A 27,121-nucleotide genomic window follows, 5' to 3' on the forward strand; every position below is an offset into this window, starting at 1 on the left:
TCATGGTTCCTAGTTGGATTTGTTAACCACTACACCACCACGGGAACTCCTTTCTATCCATTTCTATATAGCAGCTTTCATGAAACAGAGTTAAAAAGTTGTGGCCCTGGAGTTCCCGTGGTGGCGCAGTGGTTAACAATCCGACTAGGAACCATGAGGTTGCGGGTTCAATCCCTGCCCTTGCTCAGTGGGTTGGGGATCCGGCGTTGCCATGAGCTGTGGTGTAGGTCACAGACATGGCTCGGATCCCACGTTGCTGTGTCTCTGGTGTAGACCGGTGGCTACAGCTCCGATTGGACCCCTAGCCTGGGAACCTCCATGTGCCGCAGGAGCAGCTCAAGAAAAGGCAAAAAGACAAAAAAAAAAAAAAAAAAAAAAAAGTTGTGGCCCAAGAAGCCAAGAATATTTACTCTCAAGCCCTTTATACAAAAGGTTTTCTTACCCCTGGCTTAGAGCAATAGTTTGCAAATCTTATTACATATTAGGACCACCTGAGAGCTTTTTTTGCCTTTTAGGACCACACCTGTGGCATATGGAGGTTCCTAGGCTAGGAGTGGAATCAGAGCTGCAGCTGCCGGCCACAGCCACAGCAACTGCAGGATCCAAGTCAAGTCTTCAACCTACACCACAGCTCACAACAACGCCTGATACTTAACCCACTGAGCAAGGTCAGGGATCAAACCTTCATCCTCTTGGATACTAGTCAGGTTCTTAACTAGTCAGAGTGGGAACTGACGTGATCTTCCTTCAAAATTCCTACAACACAAGATTCGTTCTCTTCCACTAATGCTCAGATTTGGGTTTTGTGCTTCTCCCCAGCATGTGGTCACCTCTCACAATGCCCTCCCTTCCCTCCAGGTGATACCTGGGTATGGCTCATTGAGCTCCTCCAAGCCTCCAAAGAAACACTGACTTCTGGCATAGAATCAATGCTGGTCCCTCACCTCCCTTGTAAGGCATTAAGGCCATTCATTCTGAGCACAAAGAAAAGCTAAATCTAAGTTGGCCTTTTTTTCTCCTGAAATCACAGATTTCATCCTCTCACTTGATAACTTCTTCAGTTATGGCAGCACCTGCAGCACTGGCTATTTCTAAACTTTTTTGGCCTGAGACAGAAAAACCTAAAATAACCCTCAAGAATGCCATGAAAATGGAAAATGGGTAAGTGGAACACGTTCACCTAGTTAATTAATGACTGTACAAGCAGGAGGTTGGGGGTGGAGGAGGTTGTTCCAGTCCAAATCCAAATTACAGAAAAAAATCGATAGTCAGAGAACACAGTGAATTAAAGTGAATCTAATTTCCTAGGACTATTTAGACGTCACCCAAAATATCTTGTTTCAACACTTGAGGAAAATCTTTCTAAATACCTGAATATCAGCACCTTTCCTGGCCTGTTCAGTATAGATATTTCATTTAATTAAGTTATTTTTTTAGATTGAAGTATAGTTGATTTGCAATATGATATTAGTTTCAGGTATACAGTTATTTAATTTTAAATATAGCATAGGGTTCATTGAGCCATGATTTAAGACAGCTGGAAAGCCATTAGATCATCATTTCTGGAAGCTTCTTATATAAAAAGGAATTTAAGGTGTGATAATAGGTATTTCTAACCCCTCTTGGGTTCATTTACTTTTTGCCCTGTTCAAAAGAAAGAGAAAAGGGTAAGAAAAAACTAAGGGATTTAGGATGTGCAAAAGTACGTCATTAAATAACAGAGTTCATCAACCAACATGTTTCTGAGTTTCATCCCTTGTTTCTACAGAGTCATAACTATGAGTGAAAAAGCAAGTTGCCAAAGGATATACATGTAATATGTAGATTTCACTTGCAAAAATAGCAAATGTGTAAACCTACACAATATTATTTAGGGATAAAGAAAGTTGAAAAGAAAAGGAATCATAAGCAAATCCTAGGTGACCACGTATCTCTGAGATTAGAGAGAAGAAGAGATTAAGGAAGAGGTGCTCAAAGGTGAAATGACATTCCAGTTCTTAAATGAGGGTGTGGATATACAGGCCTTCTTTGAGTTTTTAGTTCTTATACTGTGAATATTTTATAAATGTTCTCTGGAAGATACTTGTAATTAAATATAATTGTTAAAACCTGTAATTTTTTTTACTATTTTTAGTGCCACACCTGCAGCATATGTAGGTTCCCAGGCTAGGGGTCAAATGGGAGCTGCAGCTGCTGGCCACAGCCACAGCCACGTGGGATCCAAGCCATGTCTTCGACTAACAGCACAGCTAATGGCAACGCTGGGTCCTTAATCCACTGAGTGAGGCCAGGGATCAAACCCAAATCCTCATGGATACTAGTTGGATTGTCTCTGCTGTGCCACAACGGGAACTCCGAAACCTGTAATATCTTTGCCTCTTCCCAGTTTATTCATTATAAGTGCTCCCAAATGAAAAGAGTAGTATAATATTTAAGCACTCATATGCCCATCGCCTACACTCAATTGTAAATCCCATCATGATTTCATGGAATTCAGGTTGAGTATTTCCACCAGGATGTGGGTCTGAGTGTTTGTCTCTTCATTCAAATGAGCTCTGATTATGCCATTCCTACCCCTGACGTCCATCCACCAATAAACCCTTGCTAATTCTGGAATTGCCATTTTTTGATTAAGTGATTCAAGGAATCTCCTCGAAGCTGCAACTAATGGAGCATCCTCATCCATTTCCCTGGTGGCAAATATCGCTGTGAATCTGATTGCCTTCCTGGCCCTGTTGTCTTTTGTGAATTCAGCCCTGTCCTGGTTTGGAAACATGTTTGACTACCCACAGCTGAGTTTTGAGGTATGATTCTATTGTGTTTCTCCTTTTTGTTTCTGCAAATCTTTGTTTAAAAATAAAATAGCCTTGGCATTTCCGTTGTGGCTCATTAGTTTAAGAACCTGACTAGTATCCATGAGGATGCAGGTTCGATCCCTGGCCTCACTCATCAGGTTATGGATCCCGAGTTGCTGTGGCTATGGTATAGGCCCAGCTGATGCAGTTCCAGTTCAAATCCTAGGCCAGGAACTTCCATATGCCACGGGTGCAGCCCTAAAAATTAAAATAAAATAGGCTTGTGAACGGCCTTTCCTAACTGCCTATGTAATGCACTGTACAATAAGTACACTCTTATACAATGTACAAACTTATCATGAACCCCCAACTTCCCCTTTTGCTAGCTCCTATCACCCTCCTTCACCCAACATAGAATTGTTCTCTCCTGACCCTGCCTGCCCAAATCCAGGTTAGTTCAAATGACCCGATTTCCTTTTGTCTTTTCTTTCTTCTTTTTCTTTTTCTTGTTTTTTGTTTTTTGTTTTTGAAAAGGCATGCAGCAACTTGATATGGGACCTCAGTTCCCAGCCAGGGGTTGAACCTAATCCTAACCACTAGACCACCAGGGAACTCCCCAAATGACCCAATTTCAACCTTGACTCCTAACAAATAAAAAATATGCAAGAGGATGCACAGATGTCTTTGTGCCTGAAGGAGACATAGAATGGGTGGGAACAATTTGGTCATGAGGTGAAGCCAAAGATCTGGAAGCAAATCACTGCTCTAATAAAGTATCATTTTTGGTTTTTGTAGATAATATGCTCCTATGTCTTCATGCCCTTTTCCTTCATGATGGGAGTAGACTGGCAAGACACTTTTATGGTTGCCAAACTCATGGGTTATAAGACATTCTTCAACGAATTTGTGGCTTATCAGAAACTCTCGGAATTGATCCATTTAAGGCAAGCAGGTGGACCCAAATTTGTGGATGGTGTGCAGCAATATATATCAGTGAGTAAAACCTTTTTTTCCAATATGGTTCTTCATCACATACATACATTCATCAGATAGCTACTGGTGCCTCTGTGTGTCAGGCACCATGTGAGGCATTTAGGGTACATCGCAGAAGGAAACAGGCCCCCAAGCCCTGATCTCATGGACTTCATAATGTAAATAGTGCTTTGTAATTGTCAGTTATGTTGAGCTAATCGTTGTGTGTGTGTGTGCGTAGAAAGAGAGAAACATAGCTAATCCTTACCACTGAGATCATTTACTTTTGAGCACTGAATTCAAACCCAGAGTCATATGAACTGGAACTGGAATCAATCAATCAAGAGATATTTATGGAATGTCTCCATGAGCACTGTGCTATATACTGAGGCCACAGCATTGAACAATTGATGAGGCCTCTGCCCTCATGGAGCTCATAGTCTAAGGATCATAAAGAACTCTTCCTTCCTATTTAAGGAATTCTTTGAACTCTGATAAACTGCCTAAATGCCACGTCATGCCCACACAGCCTAAAAAAAAACTGTGAGATACAATAACCACTCTTTCAGTGCATGAGAGAAGAGAAAAAGCTCAGGACCTTTTGCACAAGCACCTATAATTATGCCAGGATTTCAGGTCCATAGCCTGCAAGGAGATCCTCTTATCTAGTTGGCCTTGGATGGGATGAAGGAGCTCAGGTGAAGCCATTATTTATTTGCAGCTGAGTGTCCAACTTCTACTTTGCTGAAGAACAGAATTGTTGCACATAGAAACTTATGGGCATGGGGAACATTTCTGACCACCGCCATTACTCACTGAAACAATCCATTTGGAATTAATGTCTTAGGCACAAATTTGGCGTTAAGAGGAATGGGGAGGAAAAGTCTGCTGTCCAAGGTTCTGACACACCTCCCCACTCTGATCACCACTACCGTCGCTCCCAGCCTCCCAAGCACCAAACATGCAAACGTCCTCCCACATACTACACATATAACAGAAAATGCCAGGAGAGTACTTATTTGTATTTTATGGTCAGAGGCATTTTGACCCACACATCTGATATGAACAATAGCTCCATAGGTCTTGTGCTTCTCAAACGTTCGCTCTTCAACTGGCACGTAGTGGAACATGGCCAAATGTCCTCATTGTTTGAATGCCACCACAAAGAAGCTTTCTTCCCCACCAAAGGTAAAGAATAGGCTAAATGAAGTAAAATGTTTTCCCTCTCCAGCTGCCAGTTGCCAAGAGAAAGTACTTTTCTTAATAAGCGAAGCAAGCTTTCAGTTCTGGCTGTGCTAAGCAGGTTTGTGAACAGGTTATTAGGGGGAGAGAAAAGAATAGTAGAGCTGATTTGGATTGGGAGTGAGCCCAACCAGAGGCAGACCCACAGAGGATATTTGGAGATATGAGGCTTCTGGTATTGTTGAGTCACAAAGAGGAAAACGTTTGGGTTTTTTCCCAATTTCTTATTTCCAATCAACCAAATGGAGATGCATTCCTCCAATTATCAGTGTACCAACCAACAAGAGGTGGGAGTGTCCTACCATCTCCTGGAAAAGGTACCCCATAACGAAACCATATGATCTGGGTCCCTGAGGCAAAAACCAAGTGTTTATGCTCACTGGTGACCTCCATCTAAAGGTCAGAATGCGTGTGAACAGATGACTGATAGACACATGAAAAGATGCTCAATATCACTAATTATTAGAGAAATGCAAACCAAAACTATAATCAGGTACCACCTCACACCAGTCAGAATGGCCATCATCAAAATTCTACAAATAACAGATGTTTCAGATGGTGTTACAACCACTGTAGAAAACAGTGTGGAGGTGTCTCAGAAAACTAAGTATAGAACTCCAGCAATCCCACTCGTGGGCATATATCCAGAGAAAACTATAATGCAAAAAGTACATATACCCCAATGTTCACAGAAGCACTGTTTACATTAGCCAAGATATGGAAGCAACCTAATTGTCCATCAGCAGGTGAATGGATAAAGAAGATGTGGTATATACACAATGGAATATTATTCAGCCATAAAAAAGAATTAAATAATGCCATTCTCAGCAACATAGATGGACCTAGAGATTATCCTACTAAATGAAGTAAGTCAGAAAGAGAAAGACAAACACCATATGATATTACTCCTATGTTGAATCTAAAATATGGTACAAATAAACTTATTTAATAAGCAGAAACAGACTTACAGACACAGAAAATAAACTTGCAATTACTAAAGGGGAAAGGAGGTGGGGGAGGGATAAATTTGGAGTTTGTAATTAACATATACATACCATTTTATATATAAAATAGACAACAAGGTCCTACTACATAGCACAGGAAAATCTAGCCAATATTCTGTAATAAACCATAATGGAAAGAATATGAAAAATAAATATATCACTCCACTGTACATCAGAAATTAACACAACATTGTAAATCAACTAGACTTCAATTTTTTTAAATGCATATGCAGCAGCCTATCCTCAGAATGAACACTCCATCATTTTCCCTTTCTTAGAGTAAATATAATACTTTGCATGTTTGTTTGTTTGTTTACATATGAAACATACCACAGTACAGAATTCACAATGTACAAAAAGGTGTGGAGGGAAAAGTAAGTCATCTTTCTTATTTCTCTGCTATTCAGCTCCTCTCCCTGTTCCATATTATAAAGCTCACTGTTCTCAGCATTGTTCTTTACACTTGATAATGTATCTTGGATGCCTCTCCACCTCAATGCCTGTGTCACAGTGTGAGCACATCATGATTTATTTTAACCAGCCCCTTGTTGATGAACACTGTTACCAATCTTTGGCTGTTAGAAGTAGTGCTATAATCACTGTCTTTGTACCTGTGGCATCTTTTCTCCCTTGCAAGAACAGTTGGAAGATGTGTTATTAATTTCCTGCTGCAGTTAAGCTCTATACATCCCATAATCTTGCATATTCATGGGAAAAGGCAAAGAGGACTCATCCAAGACCCCACATGGCCACATCTGTTTACCCCCTTCCCACAGATGCCCAGAAAGGCAAAAGAGAAATCTCAAGCACTTCATTCCATCTCCCTTCCCGAGGCTTCTTTTTTTTTTTTTTTTTGGTCTTTTTGCCTTTTCTAGGGCCACACCCATGGCATATGGATGTTCCCAGGCTAGGGGTCTAATCAGAGCTGTAGATGCTGGCCTATGCCAGAACCACAGCAACACGGGATCCAAGCCGTGTCTGGACCTACACCATAGCTCACTGCAACGACGGATCCCCAACCCACTGCGCAAGGCCAGGGATCAAACCTGCATCCTCATGGATACTAGTCAGGCTTGTTAACCACTGAGCCACGATGGGAACTCTCCTTGAATTTTTTATTTCCTGCCCACTATATGCACACCAACAAAGGAGTTCTCAGAAATTATGAAAGAGGAGCCTTATAATCAACAAAAAACTTACCATGACCACTTGAGTCTTAAATGTGAGCTTTTAAAAATCCAGTTAGTGGAAGAAAAAAAAGAAAAAAAAAAACCTTACTTTTGAATGCAGCATTGGCCTGGTTTTTTCTTTGAACCAAATCATTGATTTTTTAGGAAAGGTAAGCACTCACCACAGCCAACTGAAAGGACCCCATCTGATAAGTGTGAGCCTCCTTTTTACTAAGATAATTCGTTTTCACTGAAGTATAATTTACATACAAAAAAAGGTCTATCTTTAGTGTATGTATGAGTTTTGATAAATGTGTCACCTGTGTAACCATGACCACAATCAATATACCAAACATTTCCATCACACCTAGAAAATGTCCCTCATGGCCAATTATGGTCAACAATGCCCCATCTCCACCCCAACACAGCTCCAAGAAACTAGTGATCTTTCTTTTCCTCACTGTAGGTCACTTTTGCTTGTTCTAGAAGTCCATACAAATGGACTCACTTAGGTTTCAAGTTGTTGCATGTGTTAGGTTTTTCTTTTCTGTTTTAGAGCATTATGCTATTTCATGGATAGCCACACTTTATTTATCCATTTGCCTAATTAAAGACATTTGAGTTGTTTCCAGCTTGGGGCTATTATGAACGAAGCTGCTATAAACATTCGTGTACAGTCTTCTTGTAGACATGTTTTTATTTCTCCTGGAACATTCCTAGGAGTAGGATCACTGGGTCATATGTATGTTAATTTAATATGAAACTTCCAAGTATGTTTATGTTTTGCAAATAGACTGTATCAGTTTACATTGCCACCAACAATGTACAAGAGTTCCAGTTGCTCCACATCCTTGCCAACACTTGATGTCATCCATCTTTTTTAGCCATTTTAGTGGCTGTGTAGTTCATTGTTTTAGTTTGCATTTTCCTGTTGACTAATGATGTCAAACATCTTCTTATGTGCTTATTTTGGCCATTTGAGTGACTTTTTTGAAATCTCTTTATCAGTTTGTATTGGACACTTGTCTTCTTAATGAGTTATAACTGTTATTTATACATTCTGAATAAGTCCTTTGTCAAATAAACATAATGTATTTTCTGGGATCAATTTTGGTATGTTCAGCAGCTAGTACTATTCCTGACACTTTATAGCTTGTGGCCAGGTCATTCTGAATATTAGAAATTATCATCGTGCAGAAAATAGCACTTGTAGAGCAAATACCATCAATTCTAATCATTTCATAGAGAGCCTCTGAATCCACACAGCCCCTTTCTCTCCCTCCAAATCCAAGGGGAGATGGAAAAAAACTAGGAAGCAACAGGTGTCTGACACCATACACTGCAGATTTGTCAATATTGATAACATAGTAGGATGTCAGACTTAACTAAGCTGGGTCACATCATGTGTACATCTGTGTGTTTATGCTTATTTCCAGATTCGTTCTGAGACCATTGCCACTTATGCTCTCTGCAGCTTTGCCAATATCGGTTCCCTAGGAATAGCGATCGGTGGACTCAGTAAGTAAAAAGATTATTCCTTAACAATAGCTATTATATAGACATGCTTCAGATCTCCATGTTAGTCTGTAATTTTTTTTGTTTGTTCATTTTGTTTTGTTGTTGTTGTTGTTGTTGCTTTTCAGGGCCACACCTGCACCATATGGAAGTTCCCAGGCTAGGGGTTGAATTGGAGTTACAGCTGCCAGCCTACGCCACAGCCCAGCAACATGAGACCCAAGCCTTGTCTGCAACCTACACCACAGTTCAGGGCAACGCCGGATACTCAACCCATTTAGCAAGGCCAGCTATCGAACCTGCATCCTCATGGATACTATTCAGATTCGTTTCCACTGTGCCACAATAGGAACTCCTGTAATATTATTTGTGTCAGAAAAAAAAGGGGGGGAGGCCTGCAACAGCAGTAAATCCCTTGGGGTCCATTTTTATCCCCGCTCTGCAATGTAGTTTTCCTGCATAGCTCCAAGCTAACATCAGGAAGAATTTGCTCAAATGTACAGGTAATACTCTGCTCAAAAATGACAGAGAGGTTCTAATGGTATGCTAATTCCTTATATTTATAGTAAATACCTGGAGAAGGATTCTGAGGGCAGTGGAAGTTCAATGGGAAAATTCTGTGATTAAGTCTGTGCCACCAGGGGCATAGGAGATGGTGCCAGATAAGTTGATTAATCTCTTGTACTTGCTTCTGTGTTCCCCAGCATCCATAGCCCCTTCCAGAAAGCGTGACATCTCCTCAGTGGCAGTGAGAGCTCTGATTGCGGGGACCATTGCCAGCTTCATGACAGCCTCCATCGCAGGTACTGCATCCTGTCCTGTCTATCCTTTCGGGGGATAGTGCCTCCAACTGCATACATAGCATATGTTGCTGCAGAGAGCCAAGAGGCAGAGCTGTCATTAAGCATATTGTGAATTGAAATGTGCAGAGTGAGGTAGAGAAGCTAAAATTAGAAGGAGAGTACCCTGGCTTCATTAATTAAATAAACGGTCCTCTGTTCCACTTCCAGGCATACTCATCAACACTCCTGTAGACATCAACTGTCATCACATTTTGGAGAATGCCTTCAACTCCAGCTTAGTTAGAGACACAACCAATGTAGTATCTTGTTGCCAGAGTCTATTGAGCAGGTATTGTATTTTTATTTTATTATTATTATTTTTGGTCTTTTTAGGGCTTCATTTGAAGAATGTGGAAGTTCCCAGGCTAGAGGTAGAATCAGAGCTGCAGCTGCCGGCCAGAGATTGAACCCACATCCTCATGGATACTAGTAGGGTTCGTAACCCACTGATCCACAATAGGAAATCTTTCATCTGCCCTTCTTAATGTGCAAGTATTTTAAAAGGACTGATTCTTCCTTTATCTGTTTACTCTGGAGGACATAAGGGGTGTCCTTCAGGCCAAACAGGATTTAAGCATCAAAACCCCTTCTCTGGTGCCTCTGTCCTTAACCCACCCTGACAGGAACATGAGGGAGAAAATCAGCTTCCTCCCCTCTGCTATTCCTAATGTTTCATCTTCTGCTCATCTATTGTTTCTGTCTTCCAAGGTTTAACTAACTGTTTTATTCTACTTTTCACCAGCACTGTGGCCAAGGGCCCTGGTGAGATCATCTCAGCAGGAAACTATAGCCTGTACTCGTTGAAGGACTGCTGCAAATTGCTGACTCCGTCGACGCTGAACTGCAGTTGGATCCCTAATGCATTTTGAGTTCAGCCACTTCTCCAACAGAACTCTAAGTACCAGTGCTAAATTTTCTGCTTGGAAGAGGGAAGAAAAAAAAAAGCTATTTCCATAGATTGATACTTCTGTCATGGAATCAGCTTTCATTGGAAAGAAGAGACATAGGAGTGAGCAGTTCAGATCTACATCTTCCTCCTCCCTGACCCCTTCCCTACTGTGAAGAGCTACTCACTGGGGCATCCCCGAGTGAGCTATTGTCCCCAAAATGTTTTTTGCCTCGGAAGGAAATTTTAGAGACGATGCTGAGATGCTTTTTAATGAAATGCCTATCAGCAATGCTCTTTATTGCATGAAGCCCACACTGTATGTGAAAACACAAACACTAATGACTGGATTAAAAGAGGGGTTCACACTAAAGAAAAAATGTGAAAAAGGTTTTGGAAGACCTTAAGTAATTTGTTTTCATTTTTGTTCACAAACAAGAGTGATTAAAAAAAAAAAAAATCCATGTGTCAAGAGCTGATCTATGTATGGAGGTAGCAATGGTGGTGGTGGAGGTGGTGGTGACGTAGGGACCTGAATGCCCAAAGGACTCAATCTCTGAAGTACAATACACTAGGACATGTCTAATTATTGATCATTTGCATCATATTTTTCTTGGAGCTCACTGTGCACTTTGAGTATTTAGACTTCATTTTAGAAAAAGAGGTATATGTCCTTTCCCTCTGTTCTCTGTGTTCTGGTGTCAGCCTTCATAAAAGCCTATGGCCCTGTGTGTTAGGGATGCCAATTATTCATATGCTGGTTTTCCTTTGTTTGCTATGGCTATGATTTTTCTTCTCATTCCTTTTTCTCTTTTTAACTCTTTGCATTTTTCTACTCTGTTTTATTCCTGAGGGTCTCTAAGAGAATCTCTTTGCTGTTTCTAGTATGCCTCTGTGACCAACTAATTTTTAAATTCTGTCTGTTGCCATTACTATTCCTTGGATGTTTTAAGCTCTGTCTCTCTCTTTTTAATTTCATGAGAAAGTTAATTACTGCCCTATTTTTAATTGTTTTTTTTCTTTTCAAATTCAAAAAGTAATATCCATTTTTAATGAAAAGTGGAAATATCACATACACACACCCCTTCCTTTCCACCCTGTTCACCCCAGGTCTCTTTCCAGTACCACACCCTGAGATTATGGTTAATTGACTAGCACATGCACCTTTCTCTAAACATATAAAAATGTGGGTGATTTGTTGTCTCTACACAAATAGAACGAATCTATTTACATCACCTCCAACTTCTTTTCACTTGGAAATATACTTTGGAAATTTCTACAAGTCATTATAGTTCTAGCTCCTGCTAGTGTGTGTGTGTGTGTGTGTGTGTGTCAGATAGAGAGAGGGAGTGTGCTCTCACACACAATTTTAACATAAAAGAGATAATATATATTCTGGGGAAGGGAAGGAGTTAGAGGTTTTATTTTCTTGCTGCTTCCTTCCTTCTTCCCCTGCCCCATCATATACAAAGCCCAAGTTAAATAACCTGATGCATAGCTTTCTGTACTTTTTTCATGTTCTGGTCATATTTTACAAAATATCCATTTATTGAGTATTGGAATGGTAGTTTTACAATACTGGAATTACATTTCTATGTGGTTTGGTTTTTTTCTATAATAATGCTTTGTGGATATTCAAGTCCACCGACAAAACTATAATTATTCTTTTCAAAGTCTTCATAATTGCCCATGACATATTATGTATATGTGTTAGTCATTCCTCTATGGACAAGCATTTACTTTGTTTTCAGGTTTGTATGGTTTTGTTTTTGCTACTTTGAAATGTGCTTGTCAACATATCAGTGCTTTTATTTTGTATAGCAGTGCTATCTCATCAATATATAACACAAGTTGCATATAACTTAACATTTTTTAGTCACTATTGAAAAAGTAAAGAGAAACTGGTAAAATTCACTTAAACAATGTATTATTATTATATTAGTAGTATATTATTTCAATGAGAGATTTTACATTTTTTGAATTGTCTTTAAAAATCTAGTGTATATTTTATACTTAGAGCATATCTTGAGACACTAAATTTCCACTGGCAGTACTTGATCTGTAATTAGATTTCATAACATCTACAGGTAACATAACATCTACATGTAAAAGTAAATTTACATACACAGGTTGTTCCAAATAGCACCTACAAGTTTTTCAGTAACTGAAAAGAGGATTAGTTTTGTTTGTTTGCTTGTTTGTTCTCTTTTGGCGGCCCCACGACATATGGAGTTTCTGGGCCAGGTCACATCAGAGCCACAGTTGCTACCTACACTGCAGCTGTGGCAATGCAGGGATCCTTAACCCACTGCAGACACCACTGATCCCGTTGCACCATGGTGGTAACTCCAAGTATCAGCTTTTAAATAAAAGTTGTTGTTCCTCAGTTCCATATATGAAATAGTTCCATATGCTAGATATTCATGACTACCATAATAGACAGTGAAATTACATAGGATGCTTTCCTAGGTGAATTGAAGTGTGTGTCTATATTCGGTATTAATATATGTTTCCAGATTGCTTCTTGGAGAAGTATGTTGTCTTAATTTTCATCTGTTTTGCCATATACATTTTCTGATGTGTTTTATTCATTTACCTCTTTGTGTAGGTATGATACTTCCTTTTATTTATTTTATTTTATTTTTTTTCTTTTTTGGCCACCCCTTGGCAGGTGGAGTTCCCAGGCCAGGGTTCAGATCCAAGCCACAGTTGCGACCTAAGCTGCAGCTGCAGCAACACCAGATCCTTAACCCACTGTGCCGGACCATCCTCCCAGGATGCTGCCAATCCCATTGCACCACAGCAGGAACTCTGAAACTTCCTTTTAAATACTACATGTTCACGTACGTCGCGTGCTGAGTTCTTTTTTAATGTTGTCCATCCTTGAAGTGAAGGAAGGAGGTATTATCCTTGAGCCATATTATGAGAAAGGATAGTAACGGTAGGGATCAGGTGAATGAGGTGATGAGCACTTGAGGCTTGCTGCCTCCAGAAACCTTATCAATCCCCTGTGAACATCTTGAGTGGCTCTGGGCTGGCTGGAAGTTTCCCTCTTCCCAGTGAAACCACTCAGTGGAGGCTTCTGGTGGACAGTGATGTCTTTGGGAGATGTAGAAGTTGGAGGGCTCTTTGTTCTTCACAGTTTATCCTCCACCCATCCACCAACCTGTAGTCATCTAAGATGGCAAAAGATGGAGTGTCCATGTATTTCCTATGTGTCTGGTCAGGTGTCACCTGAGTTCACTCATTGCTGGCATCATGTTGCTGTCAGTCTCTGCACCCTGACCTTGTTTCAAGCCAAGGCTGTGAAATCTACCGTGAAAAATCCTTCACCCCAACAAGAACTCTAGTCTGCCCACGAAATTCAAAGCCTCCAGCCATCTCTTTGACTCTAAGTTCATACTGGCACAGTTTTTAACCCAAAAGCCTTGTTTCAAATACAGTATTATAGGTCCAGATATGAATGTTGCCTAATTCCAATAAAGATGGAAGTTTGCTTTACTGTTTCTTATTCTCCTTATCGCTTACCATTGGTTTTCAAAAGGAGAAGGGGAGGTGGGGGGCAGAAATAGCATTTCTCTCTCCAATCCAGAAGCTATGGTTGTAAACGAATTCTCTGACCCTGCAGAAGCCTTGGGGTTTCAGCCAAGAATAGATTAGAGTCATGGAATATGGAAATTTTTCTTTGATTTTTCTTTCCATTGGTAAACTTAACACATCCACACAGTTGGGTCGGAGTGAGAAGTTTTCCGTAACTACACAGTTTACTAATGTGCATTCATTTTGCAAATTCTCCCTCCTAATTGCTTTAATGTTTCTGCAATTTAATTAGGCTGGTAGGCCACTGTGAAGAGCTTAAGACATGCACCTGCCCACTGAGGCTTACTTCCAATTACAGAACAATTCCAGAATCAGGCATGCTTATAAAGAAGTTATTGAGGGACACAGTGTGCCAGGAAGGATTAAACTACCCTGAGTGTAGTGGAGCAGGGGTAGGGAGGCAATAATTCACATTTTAAACAGGCAGGAGCACAGGACTTAAGGAAGAAATGCCTGGTCAGGTGCACCATGTGACGCTAATGAACCATCAGGTCCTGAGAAAAGCTACCTTTTCACAACCTGTTACTTAATAAAAAACAGCTTTGTTTTAAGCTAAAGCAGGAAGAAAGTTTACACTGACTGACCCATTCTTTTTCTGTATCTAAAGATGAGCTGACTCAATGTGACTGCCCCTGGATGAAAAGGGAGCTTCTTTCTTTCTCCCTTTTATTTTAGGGGGGGAGGGGGCTTTCTAGGGCCATACCCTTGGAATATGGAAGTTCCCAGGCCAGGGGTCAAAATAGGAGCTACAGCTGCTGGCCTATACCACAGCCACAGCAACACGGGATCCGAGATCTGAGCAGCGTCTGCGATCTACACCACAGCGCATGGAAACACCTGATCCCCAACCCACTGAGTGAGGCCAGGGTTCGAACCCACATTCTCATGGATGCTAGTCTGATTCGTTTCTGCTGTGCCATAAGAGGAACTCTTTTCTTGCTTGCTTGCTTGCTTGCTTTCTCCCTCCCTTCCTCCCTTCCTTCCTTCCTCTCTTCCTCTCTCCCTCTCTCTCTTTCTTAATTTCCACCATGCCTGTGGCATATGAAAGTTCCCAGGCCAGGGGTCGAATTCCTGCCACAGCACTGTAGACCATTTGGCATTTCTATTTCAAGAGACTCTAGAAAGTAAATAATGGGTCTGAGCCAAACCAACTCCTCTTACTATGCCTTTTGCAAAATGGGAAGACAGAAGATGAAAAAAGGGATACAGCCTATAGCCATGGATTAGAGAAAAGCACTCAAATGACAATCCTGAAATTTGGTCCTCTAGTAACTGACATTCAAACATTTTAGTATGAGAAACCAAGATTAAGAACAAACCCATGTCTTACAAGTCACGCTTACATGCAGAATCAGCCCCATATCTTCCCTGCACTGGGCATGCTTCCAATAATATTTTCAAAATAAGAGGACTGTAAAATCCTAGGCCACTTAGAAATTCCTCGTCTCTTTCAACTCCCCCTCGCCTTCAGGTAAAGAGCCACCACATCTATAGATTACTATAGGTAAAGGAGAATTGGGGCAATATTCTCTGGTCTAATCTAAGTTCCTATAACTACAGAGTATCAACTTCACTTCATAACTGCCCAAATGTCTGCCTGACCACTAGATAGACTACAAATTCCTATATATCTCCAGCACCTAGCTCCTGGCATGGAGGAGACATTCAGTACTTTTCTTTGCTTTTTTATGGCCACACCTGCTGCATATGGAAGTTCCCAGGCTAGGGGTCAAATCGGAGCTGCAGCTGCTGGCCTACGCCTCAGCCACAGCAACCCAGGATCCGGGCTACGTCTGCAAGCTACACCACAGCTCATGGCAATGCCAGATCCCCAATCCCCAATGCCTGATCAAGTCCAGGGATAGAACCTGAATCCTTATGGATATGAGTCAGATTCGTTTACGCTGCACCACAATGGGAACTCCCTAAAAGTTTATTCAATGAATGAATGAATGAATGAATATCACAAAATGACTAACCTTCACATAAGCAGGAATAGTTAATTGGGTCACTATTAAAAACTTTAAAAAAATCTCACCCAGAAGTACATAATCATAATAAAAATTGCAAATGATGTGCCAATGTATAATCGAGAAATTGGAAATCTTCCTCCCATCTCAGTCTCATTCCCCATAGTCAGCCACTTGTGAACACTTAGATATCATTAATTTTTCTCAGTACATAATAAACAATACAGTAAGTTAAAACTATCAAACTGGAGTGAATGAATCTTCTTTCAAGCCCAATGTCAGAATTACTTTCATCTTCTATTTCTAGGCAACATCACACATGATTTACTTGCCTTACAACATTAACTGTATTGAACAATGATTAGCAAATGAAATTCAGGCAAGGCTAGTCTGCAATTCAGTGGTATTGTCTACATTGAAGCTAAATGGAATCATTAGATGAGATTAGGCACGTTCAGGGTGGTAGGGCTACAAACAAAATCTACTCAATATTCTGTAATAACTTATATGCGAAAAGAATCTGAGAACGAATTGATATATGTATAACTGTTTCACTTTGCTGTACACCTGAAACTAATGCAACATCCTTAGCCACCTATACTCCAGTAAATTTTTTAATCATTAAAGTAAATGGAATCATGAAAGCATCCCAATCCCAATATAATAGGCATACTTGAAGTAATCAGATTCATTCTGCTTATATGAGCAATTGTTCTGCTATCGCATTTGGAAAAGCTCTTCTAGGCAATGGGAAACAACAAGCTGGTTGCCACTGTGGGCAGGTAGGAAATATAATTCAGTAGCTAAGCGTCCATCTCTGAAGTTGAACTGTCAGTGTTCAAATCCTGGCCCCAAACACAAGCTCCGTTACCTTAGATGCTTATGTAACCTCTCTGTGCCTCAGTTTCCCTGTCTGCCAAATGCAAATAAATATATCTCTTCCTTCAGGTTTTTGTGAGAATTAAGGTACATAAGGCACCTAAGAAAATGCCTCACACAGAAAGGCTATAAAATATACTTTTTCTTCATTGAAATATAATTTATATATAATAAATGAATGGATTTTAAGTGTATATTTTGATGAGTTTTGACAAATGTATATATTCATGTGACTATCATCCCAGTCAAGATAGAGCACCTTTTGGAGTTCCTGTTGTGGCTCAGGGGAAATGAATCTGACTAGCATCCATGAGGACACAGATTCGATCTCTGGCCTCGCTCAGTGGGTTAAGGATCCGGCGTGTGGCGAACTGTGGTGTAAGTTGCAGATGCGGCTCAGATCTGGCATGGCTGTGGCTGTGGTGTAGGCCAGCAGCTGTAGTTCCAAATCGACCCCTAGCCTGGGAACCTTCATATGCTGTGGGGAAGGCCCTGAAAAGCAAAAAAAAAATTAATTAATTTTTTAAAAAAGATGGAGCATATTTCCATCATTTCAAAGCTCCCCAGTACCTCCTCCCAAGCAATCTCACCCCCACGCTTCCATACTCCCAGGCAAGCCTGACCGATTTCCTTCCCCTAGAGATTAATTCAGATAAATGATTCAGATCGAACTTAACATAAATGGATTTATACGGCACATGTTCTCTTTTTTCACGGCTTCACTCGTGGTGTATGGAAGTTCCTGGGCCAGGGACTGAATCCAAGTCGCAGCTGCAGCAACGCTGGATCCTTTAACCCACTGAGCAAGCTGGGGATCAAACCCGTGATCCCAGAGACCCAAGCCACTGAAGTCGGATTCTTTTTTTTTTTTTCTTTTTTTTCTTTTTTTTTTTTTTTTTTGTCTTTTTGTTGTTGTTGTTGCTATTTCTTGGGCCGCTCCCGCGGCATATGGAGGTTCCCAGGCTAGGGGTCGAATCGGAGCTGTAGCCACTGGCCTACGCCAGAGGCACAGCAACGCAGGATCCGAGCCGCGTCTGCAACCTACACCACAGCTCACGGCAACGCCGGATCGTTAACCCACTGAGCAAGGGCAGGGATCGAACCCGCAACCTCATGGTTCCTAGTCGGATTCGTTAACCACTGCGCCATGACGGGAACTCCTGCAGTCGGATTCTTAACTCACTGCCCAACAGGGGGAACTCCAGCACATGCTCTTCTGTTCATGCTTTTCTCATTTGACATTTGAATTTAAGTTTTATCCAATAAATTATCCTGTTTTTATCACTGAGTATTATTCCATTGTATGAATATAACACAATTAATGTATTCCTTCTACTCTTGATTAACATGTATGTTGTTTTTAGTTTGTGTAGAATGTTTGCTCTTGAGGGAAATTTCTATGTGCCACATATTCTTTAGGAGTTTTAGAATATTTTAAGATGCAGAAATCTAAACTGGACTGTGAAGAGACATGGTTGACTCACATGGAGGTTTGTTCCTGTCACCCTTCCTCTCCCTCATAATCTTGCTGAATCTCTTTACTTATATGTTGTTCTTCACAGCGATTTTCAAGATTGTTCTGAGCCACAAACTAGAAGACCAGTGAGGACTGAGCCCTGGTGGGGAATAACAGGGAAGCTAGAGCACCACGAGGTCACTCTCTGTTGAATAGACTATTGATTAGCTTGTTCCGACACACCACATAATGGCATTTCCACTGTCCTGCATTCTGAGAAAAATCGCTTGGCTTTTCTAAGTCTCCAGTAAAAGTAAGAGTTACATTAACATCTGACCTCATAAAACTGTAGAGCAGGAACATGGATTAAAAATATACATAAGCAATGTAAAAAACACTTCGTAGTTTGAAAGGATTGTAGGAAAGACCAAGGCATATTCAGGGTGAGCTTTGATCCCACCATAACAGGTTTTGGTTCCAGGAGATTGCAAGGTACAGAAGCATCCATCAGCTGAAAATGTTGTAACTCAAGAGCCATGATAAACATAATCCTATTTATGGGAAAGGTTGGTCAGTTCTTAAAAGCACCTGTGCAAAACAAAGACTGGAATTCTTGGTAGAATTCACCCATCAAAAATCCAACGTGCACTTTCTGAGACAAACGTCTCAAAAGGCTGAGGATTATTTGCCCTCTTTGAACATCTGTTCATCAGTGTCTGGCCATGGAAAACAGGTTATCCAAAAAGTGAGGGTTTCCATCTACTTAAACCAAAATGAACCAAAGAGAAGGAAACAATATGTTCCTGGGGACTCAGGAGCGGTCCTCCTGTTGCAGTCTGACTTGAGTATTGTTCCCAAGGTAACAGACTTCGGAGTTCTCAAACAAGGGCCAAGGGCTCAGAGGGGGTTACAGCTGACACTCAAGAAAGTTTGTTTGTTTTTTTTTCCTTAAAAGCTATTGAAGTATTCGGAAAGAATTCGATCAAAATTCCATCTAAAACTTACAGGTGGTTGGTCTTCTAGATGACCAGAAGATAAAACTAATTTCTTAAATAACTCCTCCTCTTACTGTTTATACCAAGAATATGTTTGGAGAGAATCTTATTCGGGTTATAGGGGGTTTTTTTTGTTTTTTGTTTTTTGTTTGTTTGTTTGCTTTTGTCTTTTGTCTTTTTTTAGGGCCGCACCCATGGCATATGGAGTTTCCCAGGCTGGGGTCCAATGGGAGCTGTAGCTGCCGGCATATATCAGAGCCACAGCAATGCCAGATCCGAGCCATGTCTGTGACCTACACCACAGCTCACGGCAACGCCAGATCTCTGGTTATAGGTTTTTACAAGTGCCTCTGGTCAGAGAGGACAGTCACTATCCAAACATCAATAGCGAGCAACAGGGCAGAGATCCAGAGAGTTTCCCTAGCAACCAGGCAGAGCTGGTGCCCTTAGGAGGAGGCAGAGATCTGGAGCTGTGGAGGTGGCTCCCTACATTAGCCTGCTGAATCTGTATAGGACAGGTGCTCATGGATGTTTTTGTCTATCCCCCTTCGCATAACAGCTTTTATAAGATGCTTTATTGCAAAAGTAATCAATCGTATTTTTGTAGAAAAAGAGTCAATGTTAAGAAGAAAATAAAAAAACTTTACCCGTAACTCATCAGAAAACATATCAAGTGCTAATAATCTGTAGATATCGTCATTCAAAGTGTATGTGTACACATATATAAAACTTTTTCAATGAGGTCACTACTGTGATTGATTCTGAGGTCAGCTTTCCCCTCTAAATACATCATGAACATTTTTACATGTTGTTAAATATTCTTCTACATCACCATTTTTAAGGAAGCGTTTTTGTTTGTTTCTTTGTTGGCCACCCTGAGGTATATGGAGTTCCCAGGCCAGGGATCAGATCCCCAGCACTGCGGCAATGCTAGATCCTTTATTTATCTGTTTATTTATTTATTTTTGTCTATTTGGGGCTGCAGGTGCAGCATATGGAAGCTCCCAGGCTAGGTAGGGGTCGAATTGGAGCTACGGCTCCCTGCCTATGTCACAGACACAGCAACATGGGATGCTAGAGGAGCCGTGTCTTTGACCCACACAGCAACGCCAGATCCTTAACCCACTAAGCAAGGCTAGGGATCGAACCTGCACCTCAAGGATAGTAGTTGGATTCATTTCTGTTGAGCCACGAAAGGAACTCTCAATGCCAGATCCTTAACCTACTGTGCCTGGCCTGGCTGGGAACCAAACCTGCGTCCCAGCGCTCCCAAGACGCCGCCAACTTTAGTAGGAACTCCTTACATCACCATTTTTAAATGGCTACTGATCGTTCCACTCTATCAATCACTGTACCATAATTTAACCAGTCTCTTGGTTAGCTACTATGGATGTTTCCCATTTTTCATGATTATCAACACATTTGCAATACACATTCTTTTCTTTTCTTCTCTTTTTTTTTTTTTTTTTTTTTTTCGTTTTTTGCTTTTTAGTGCCACCCTCACAGCATATGGAGGTTCCCAGGCTAGCGGTCCAATCAGAGCTACAGCTGCCAGCCTACACCACAGCCACAGCAACTTGGGATCCGAGCCGAATCTGCGAACTACACCACAGCTCACAGTAATGCCAGATCCTTAACCCACTGAGAGAGGCCAGGGATTGAATCCCGAAACCTCATGTTTCCTAGTCGGATTCGTTTCTGCTGTGCCACAACAAGAACTCTTGAAATACACATTCTTGCAGTCAAGTTTTTGCACAAATTCATGATCAGTTCCTTGTAAGACATATAAAAATGCTAGAGACACATGGAGATTTTATCTCCCAACATAATTTTTCCTAGCTGAAGCTGAGCCTCAGGGCAAAGCCACATGATCAAACTTTGAATGGCCAGCATACTTCCAGCACAAAGCCAGTCTGCCTGCTAGCGTCTGCTGGCAACTAAGAAGGTAATTGAAACATGACAGCAAGCCTGGGCTCGTGTGGGATTTTATATTTTATACACTAACCACTGACATAGCACCTTGTATAAATGCTTGGTAAGTGACACACCAGGTTATCCTCATCTGATTAAAGATGAATTTTCTAGTTCCATACTTGAAACTGAAAGTGATTTCTCTGTTCACTTTTATACTGCCAACACAGATTAATTGGGTATGAATAAAACAAGGATAAGTTTGAAAGCTACTTCCCCATCCTGCTTGGGCCCAGTCCAGGAGGAAAGAAGTCCTCATCCACAGAAAATCAAAAAGGATGGTTCCTGCCAGTATCATTAGATGCTGGGCATGCTGATGGCAGAGAACAGGTGAGCACCTCACAGGTCCTTGAAGGTCTGGGTCTGTTCACCCAGTTAAAGACAGGCTAGCAATTTCACCAGCAGAAGCAGGATCCAGAATTGTGTTCTATCTCCCCAGGTTGCCCAGGAGAGCAGCCAGGGTCTCTCCTTTGCAAGGAGAGGAAGTCAATTCCCTGTATTTCTGGTTCAGAAATAGCAGCATATTATAAACTTCTACTTGTACCTGGCTGTTTGTCACTTAGGATTTTGTCACTCAGTCTTTGTCACCTAGGACTTTTTCTAAATCACTACATTAAAATGTCATGCTTTTGGAAATTCCTGTTGTGGTTCAGTGGTTAATGAACCCGACTAGTATCCATGAGGACGCATGTTTGATCCCTGGCCTTGCTCAGCAGGTTATGGATCCAGCATTGCCATGAGCTGTGGTGCAGGTCACAGACACAGCTGGGATCCTGAGTAAGTTGGCAGCTGCAGCTCTGATTTGACCCTTAGCCTGGGAATCTCCATATGCCCCAGGTGAGGCCTTAAAAGGCCAAAAAAAAAAAAAAAGGTTCATGCTTGTGTGCATGTCACGTGGATTTACCATAATTTCGTAGTTTTCCATTTCTGTTATATTCTATATTTTGCACCCCCAGATGCTGCAGTAAATAGTCTCTATGTCACCTCACACCTATGTGAGTAAAGTTGTAGAAGAAATTTCTAGAAATGGAATTGCTGAAACTTAGGCCATGGACATTTATAATTTTGAACAATATTGACCAATTGCCTTCCATGGAGATTTGACTGATTAATAGTCTTACCAGCCAAACACAGTGCAGTACTTTCTTAAACTTTGGATTTTTGAAAAATGCAAAGAAAATGGTATATCAGTATTGTTTTAATTTATACTTCCCTTGCTTAAATGAGGCTCTCTTTTTGTATGTTTAGGAGCAATTTGCATTTCTTTTTCTATAAATACTTTATTCCTATCCTTTATTAATTTCTCTTTTGGTTAAGATGTCTCTTCCTCAAATGTGTGTAGATGCTATTTATCTACTAGGGATCATAAGCCTTCACCTGTGATAAAAAACTACAAATATCTCTCCCATATTGTCATTTGTATTTTTACTTTTTTTTTTTTTTTTTTTTTTTGCTGCATCTGTGGCATGTGGAAAATCCTAGGCCAGGGATCGAACGCGCCACACAGTTGGGACCTGCGCCACAGCTGCAGCAACACCAGATCCTTAACCCACTGTGTCACAGGGTAACTTCCTATATTTTTACTTTTTGATGGTGCTTTTTTGCCATGCATACAATGTTCCTCTCCAAGTTTAAATGTATTGATCTCTTTAATTACGGCTTCTAGATTTTGTGTCATAAAAAAAATCCATCTTCATTTCAAAGTCAAAAAGTAATTTCCTTATAAAAATTTTTATGGCTTCACTTTTTATACTTAAATCTTTGATCCATTTGGATTTTGTCCTGGTAAATGGTGTAAATGGCTCTAACTTCATTTTTTTTTTTCCCAAATGGTTATTCCAACTTCACTTATTGAATACTGGCAGTTTCTATTTTCCCCATTTACTGAAGATGTCACTTTTATCATTAATAAAGTTCTGTGTATTGGGGTGTATACAGACTTTCTATTCTATTCCATTGATCTATTTATCTCCAGTCAGGATTGTTTGATTTTGAAGGGGATTGAAGTATGCTACCCTAAAAGATGCCACTTTGGTTAAGAGATTATTTCAAGCTAAAAGCAATTAGCTCTCTGCCCTCCTTCTTTCTGCCTAAAAGCAAGGCATAAATTTCCATGTGTAAAAGTGTCTCCCTCTTCTATACCAGGAAGATGAAGACAACTCAATCACTAGAGACAACTCTTATCAATGGAGAAAACAATTGAGTTTGTATCATAAATCTTAAAAAATTCTTCTCTTCTACTAGTTTCCCCCATATATTTACCTGCCCACAATTGACTGTCCCTGGAAGCACAATTTATTGCTAAATTACTTCGCACAATTCACCCTCCTTCCTTTGTCTACTTACTTCACAATTTATCATCCTTTGTTAAAATGGTATATAAGCCCCAGGGTCTAACACTTTCTTTGGGATTTCACTTTTTTCTTGTGAAGCCTACATATCTATTCAAGATTAAATCTCTTCTCCTGTTAATCTGTCTTTTAGGTGTTTAATTCACCTTGTCTACTTACTTCACAATTTATCATTCTTTGTTAAAATGGTTTATAAGCCCCCAGGTCTAACACTTTCTTTGGGATTTCACTTTTTTCTTGTGAAGCCCCCATATCTATTCAAGATAAGTTTCTTCTCCTGTTAAGCTGTCTTTTATTTGTGTAATTCACGGGCCCCAGCCACAGAACCCAAGAGGGCAAAGAAAAAGGATCCTTTCCTTCCCCTACATTCTCTAACATGGCAGTTATAATATCTACCCCAGAGAATTAGTTGTAAGAATTAAATGAATGTGGGATGTTTGGACCATAGAAAAATTCAACAAATTTCAGCAATAATGATGAAGAGAAGGAAATTACTGCCTGCCTCACTCTTGCGCAAAGAAATGCTGGTTCACAGATTATGATGTTTCAAAAATTGGCCTTTCCATTGCATTCCAAACCAAAGACTTCTCTACATGCAGAAAGTGACATTAGCTATTTTTTTTTTTTTTTTGGTCTTTTTGGGGGGGTTGTCACACCCACAGCATATGGAGGTTCCTGGGCTAGGGGTCAAATTGGAGCTGTAGCTGCTGGCCTACACCACAGCCACAGCAATGCCAGATCAGAGCTGCATCTGCAACCTACACCTTTTCTCATACTATCTTCCATCATGTTCTACCCCAAAAGATTGGACATAGTTCCCTGTTGTACAGTAGGACTCCATTGCTTATCCATTCTAGATGTAATAGTTTGCATTTACGAACCCCAAACTTCCCATCTCACTTCCTCCTCCCTCCCCCCAGCATCTTAATTTTAATCCAACATCCACAAACACTCAAAGGCAAGGAAGATTGATTTTCCTGTGTCTTGATATTTCACATTGAGTGAAGAACTTGTAACTCACTTCCTGGTCTAAATCACAAGCTGTTTTTATGAATGTGATTCCCTCTCTTCTCCTAAAATTCACATGTTTTATTTCCTGCTGGTTCAGGAATTTGCACACATCAGTCACCAATATCATTCACAGCCCAGATCCCCCCTCCCACCCTGCTGCCCTCAAGCCCCTAACTCCCAGAGTCGAAACAGCAGGAAACTACAGAGAAGAAGTCATGCCTGGGATTGAAACCTTTTTCCAGGGCGTTTGAAATGCCAGAGTCAACTACGGCTTTCTCCTGTTGCTATGACACAGCTGACCCTGTAGAATCGCCAGCTTGGAAGCTGACATACATGGATCAGTGTGTACTGGTTGCTATGGTGAGGAAGAACCTAAGGATGCTTTCTCTATGCCCATTGGTGCCTGGGATGTCAGGTGGCCAGAGCTTCAAGAGAGTGCTAAAAGCCCTCATCAAATCATTAACATTAAGGCTGGAATTCAATTGTGCTCAGTTGATCTGAAGATCATGCTTCACAAAAGAAATTGTCATGAGCAGGAGAAATGCTGGACCCTTCTAAAACCTGGAAAATAAAGTATTTACAGCAAATTCTGTGTTTTTCAGAGACTTGCTCATATTTGTTTCCCCCAACACACCCCAAAGGAAAGTTTAATTAACTCCATTTATAAATTTTTAACTTCGGGCAATCAACATCTTTTAGTCCAGTATTTGTCAAAATGCTGTCCCCTAGCTAAAAAAAATCAGACTCTCTGGGGGTGGGGTCCAGGTAACAGCAGTTTTAACAATGTCCCTAATGTCCTACAAGTTTGAAAAATATGGCTCTAGTGTAGCTATACAAATTTAAAGTCTCATGACAAAACAACAGTTCCAGCCAGGGGCACCAAAATATTTCACCACTCTGGATACTTTTTGGCGTGTCCTTACAATACCATGGTTCCCCACAAGCCACACTTTTTGAAAGATATTTGCCTACCAAAGAAACTGCATGTACAGTCATTCCTCCATATCCTTGGATTCAGCATCCACAGATTCAACCAATTTGGTCAAAGGCAGTTGAATCCATTGATGCAGAAACCATGGATATAGGGGCAACAGTCCTACTGACACTTTATACAAGGAACTTGAGCCTCTGCAGATTTGGGTATGCTTTGGTGTCCTGGAACCAATCTCCACAGATACCGAAAGATAATTACATTGAATAATAATGATTTCCCCTTATTATCAAAGACTTAGATAAACCTCAGCTCAGGTGAATATGTATTGCTCATTAGTCTTTCGGAGATTAAAAACAACAGCTCAAGCTCATCAGTCCTGCCCTTGCCAATCCTTAGCAATCTGAGTATCCCAAATTAGGATTACAGAAACTGTGGGAGAACTCTCTGGCATCAAAGACTGGTTCTGGCATTCTGACTCATACTAAACAGAAACAAGAACACGATCCATCCTCCTTCTAAGGAATGTAAACTTGCTTATTCCTTCATTAATTATAACCACCCTGTCCCAGCATGAACAGAATTTGAAGTCATTCACAAAGATACATACGATTATCTAAATTAGCACAGCCTTCTACTTGTTTCCTAACAGCCCATCTCTCCTTCCTCTACCTTATTAAGATTTCTCATTTTTAGCTAAAATGCACAGCTACCCACATTTCCCAGCTGTCCTTATAGCCAGGTGTACCCATATGACTAAGGTCTGGCCAATGGGATGTAAATGGAGGTTGTTTATGCAACTTCTAGAAAGTATCCTTAAAAGGCAGGATTGGTTGTGCCCCCTCCTGCTGACTGGCTGCAGACAGGATGGCGAGGGCAGCTATCTTGGACCCAGGGGTTGGAAGCTGTGTGTTGAGGACCACAGAGCAATAAACACATTAGAAGTCTGGGTGCCCTTGCCGAGGGGGAGGGGAGGACTGGATAGATGCAAGCTATTGCATTTGGAATGGATAAGCAATGAGATCTTCTGTATAGCACTGGGAACTATATCTAGTCACTTGTGATGGAGCATGAGGGAGGATAATGTGAGAAAAAGAGTGTATATATACGTGTGAGTGTGACTGGGTCACTTTGCTGTACAGTAGAAAATTGACAGAACACTGTAAATCAACTATAATGGAAAAAATAAAAATCATTAAAAAGAAATAAACAAACAAATAAATAAATGGACTCACCAAAAAAAGAAGAAGAAAAAGTCTGGGTGCCTGATGACCACGGAGCTGCCCTTCCAAACTTGGACTACCAACCCAGAATTTTACCTGAGAAGAAACATAGCTTCTATCTTATTGAATTCATGGTATTTGGGGGTTTTCATTCCAGCCAAACCAAATGCTATTACTAGTGTAAATAGGGGGAAGGGGACATAGAAACATATGATAAAGCCAGAAGTAAACTTAACACAAAAATATATACCATAAAGTCTTACATATGTGCTATGAATATGTTGAAATTTTAATTTCAAGCTTTCTAAG

At 40.6% G+C, this 27,121-nt stretch overlaps 2 protein-coding genes across 5 annotated transcripts in view; one reads left to right on the top strand and one right to left on the bottom strand.

Annotated features, from left to right (window-relative positions):
- The window catches only part of SLC28A3 (solute carrier family 28 member 3), a 65,500-nt gene extending 54,611 nt beyond the window's left edge, over positions 1-10,889 (top strand). For 3 of the 4 annotated variants that reach the window (XM_021064009.2, XM_084978822.1, XM_021064008.2), the window contains exons 13-19: positions 1,031-1,161; positions 2,636-2,804; positions 3,591-3,788; positions 8,619-8,700; positions 9,402-9,500; positions 9,708-9,828; positions 10,282-10,889. In XM_021064009.2, the coding sequence (XP_020919668.1) occupies positions 1,031-1,161; positions 2,636-2,804; positions 3,591-3,788; positions 8,619-8,700; positions 9,402-9,500; positions 9,708-9,828; positions 10,282-10,408 (927 nt within the window). In that variant the 3' untranslated portion in view covers positions 10,409-10,889. 4 annotated transcript variants of the gene reach the window in all.
- Positions 1-27,121, bottom strand: part of RMI1 (RecQ mediated genome instability 1) — a 534,328-nt gene that overhangs the window by 277,497 nt on the left and 229,710 nt on the right. The window contains exon 4 of the mRNA XM_084979796.1: positions 26,825-26,908. Coding sequence (XP_084835922.1) covers positions 26,825-26,908 — 84 coding nt within the window. The remainder of the gene's footprint in view (positions 1-26,824; positions 26,909-27,121) is intronic.

The sequence above is a fragment of the Sus scrofa genome, chromosome 10 (assembly GCF_054392235.1).
Source record: "Sus scrofa isolate SSC_HxYL_T2T_F1_AM1 chromosome 10, Sscrofa_HxYL_maternal_Yorkshire_Landrace_v2.0, whole genome shotgun sequence".
NCBI classification, from domain to species: Eukaryota; Metazoa; Chordata; class Mammalia; order Artiodactyla; family Suidae; genus Sus; species Sus scrofa.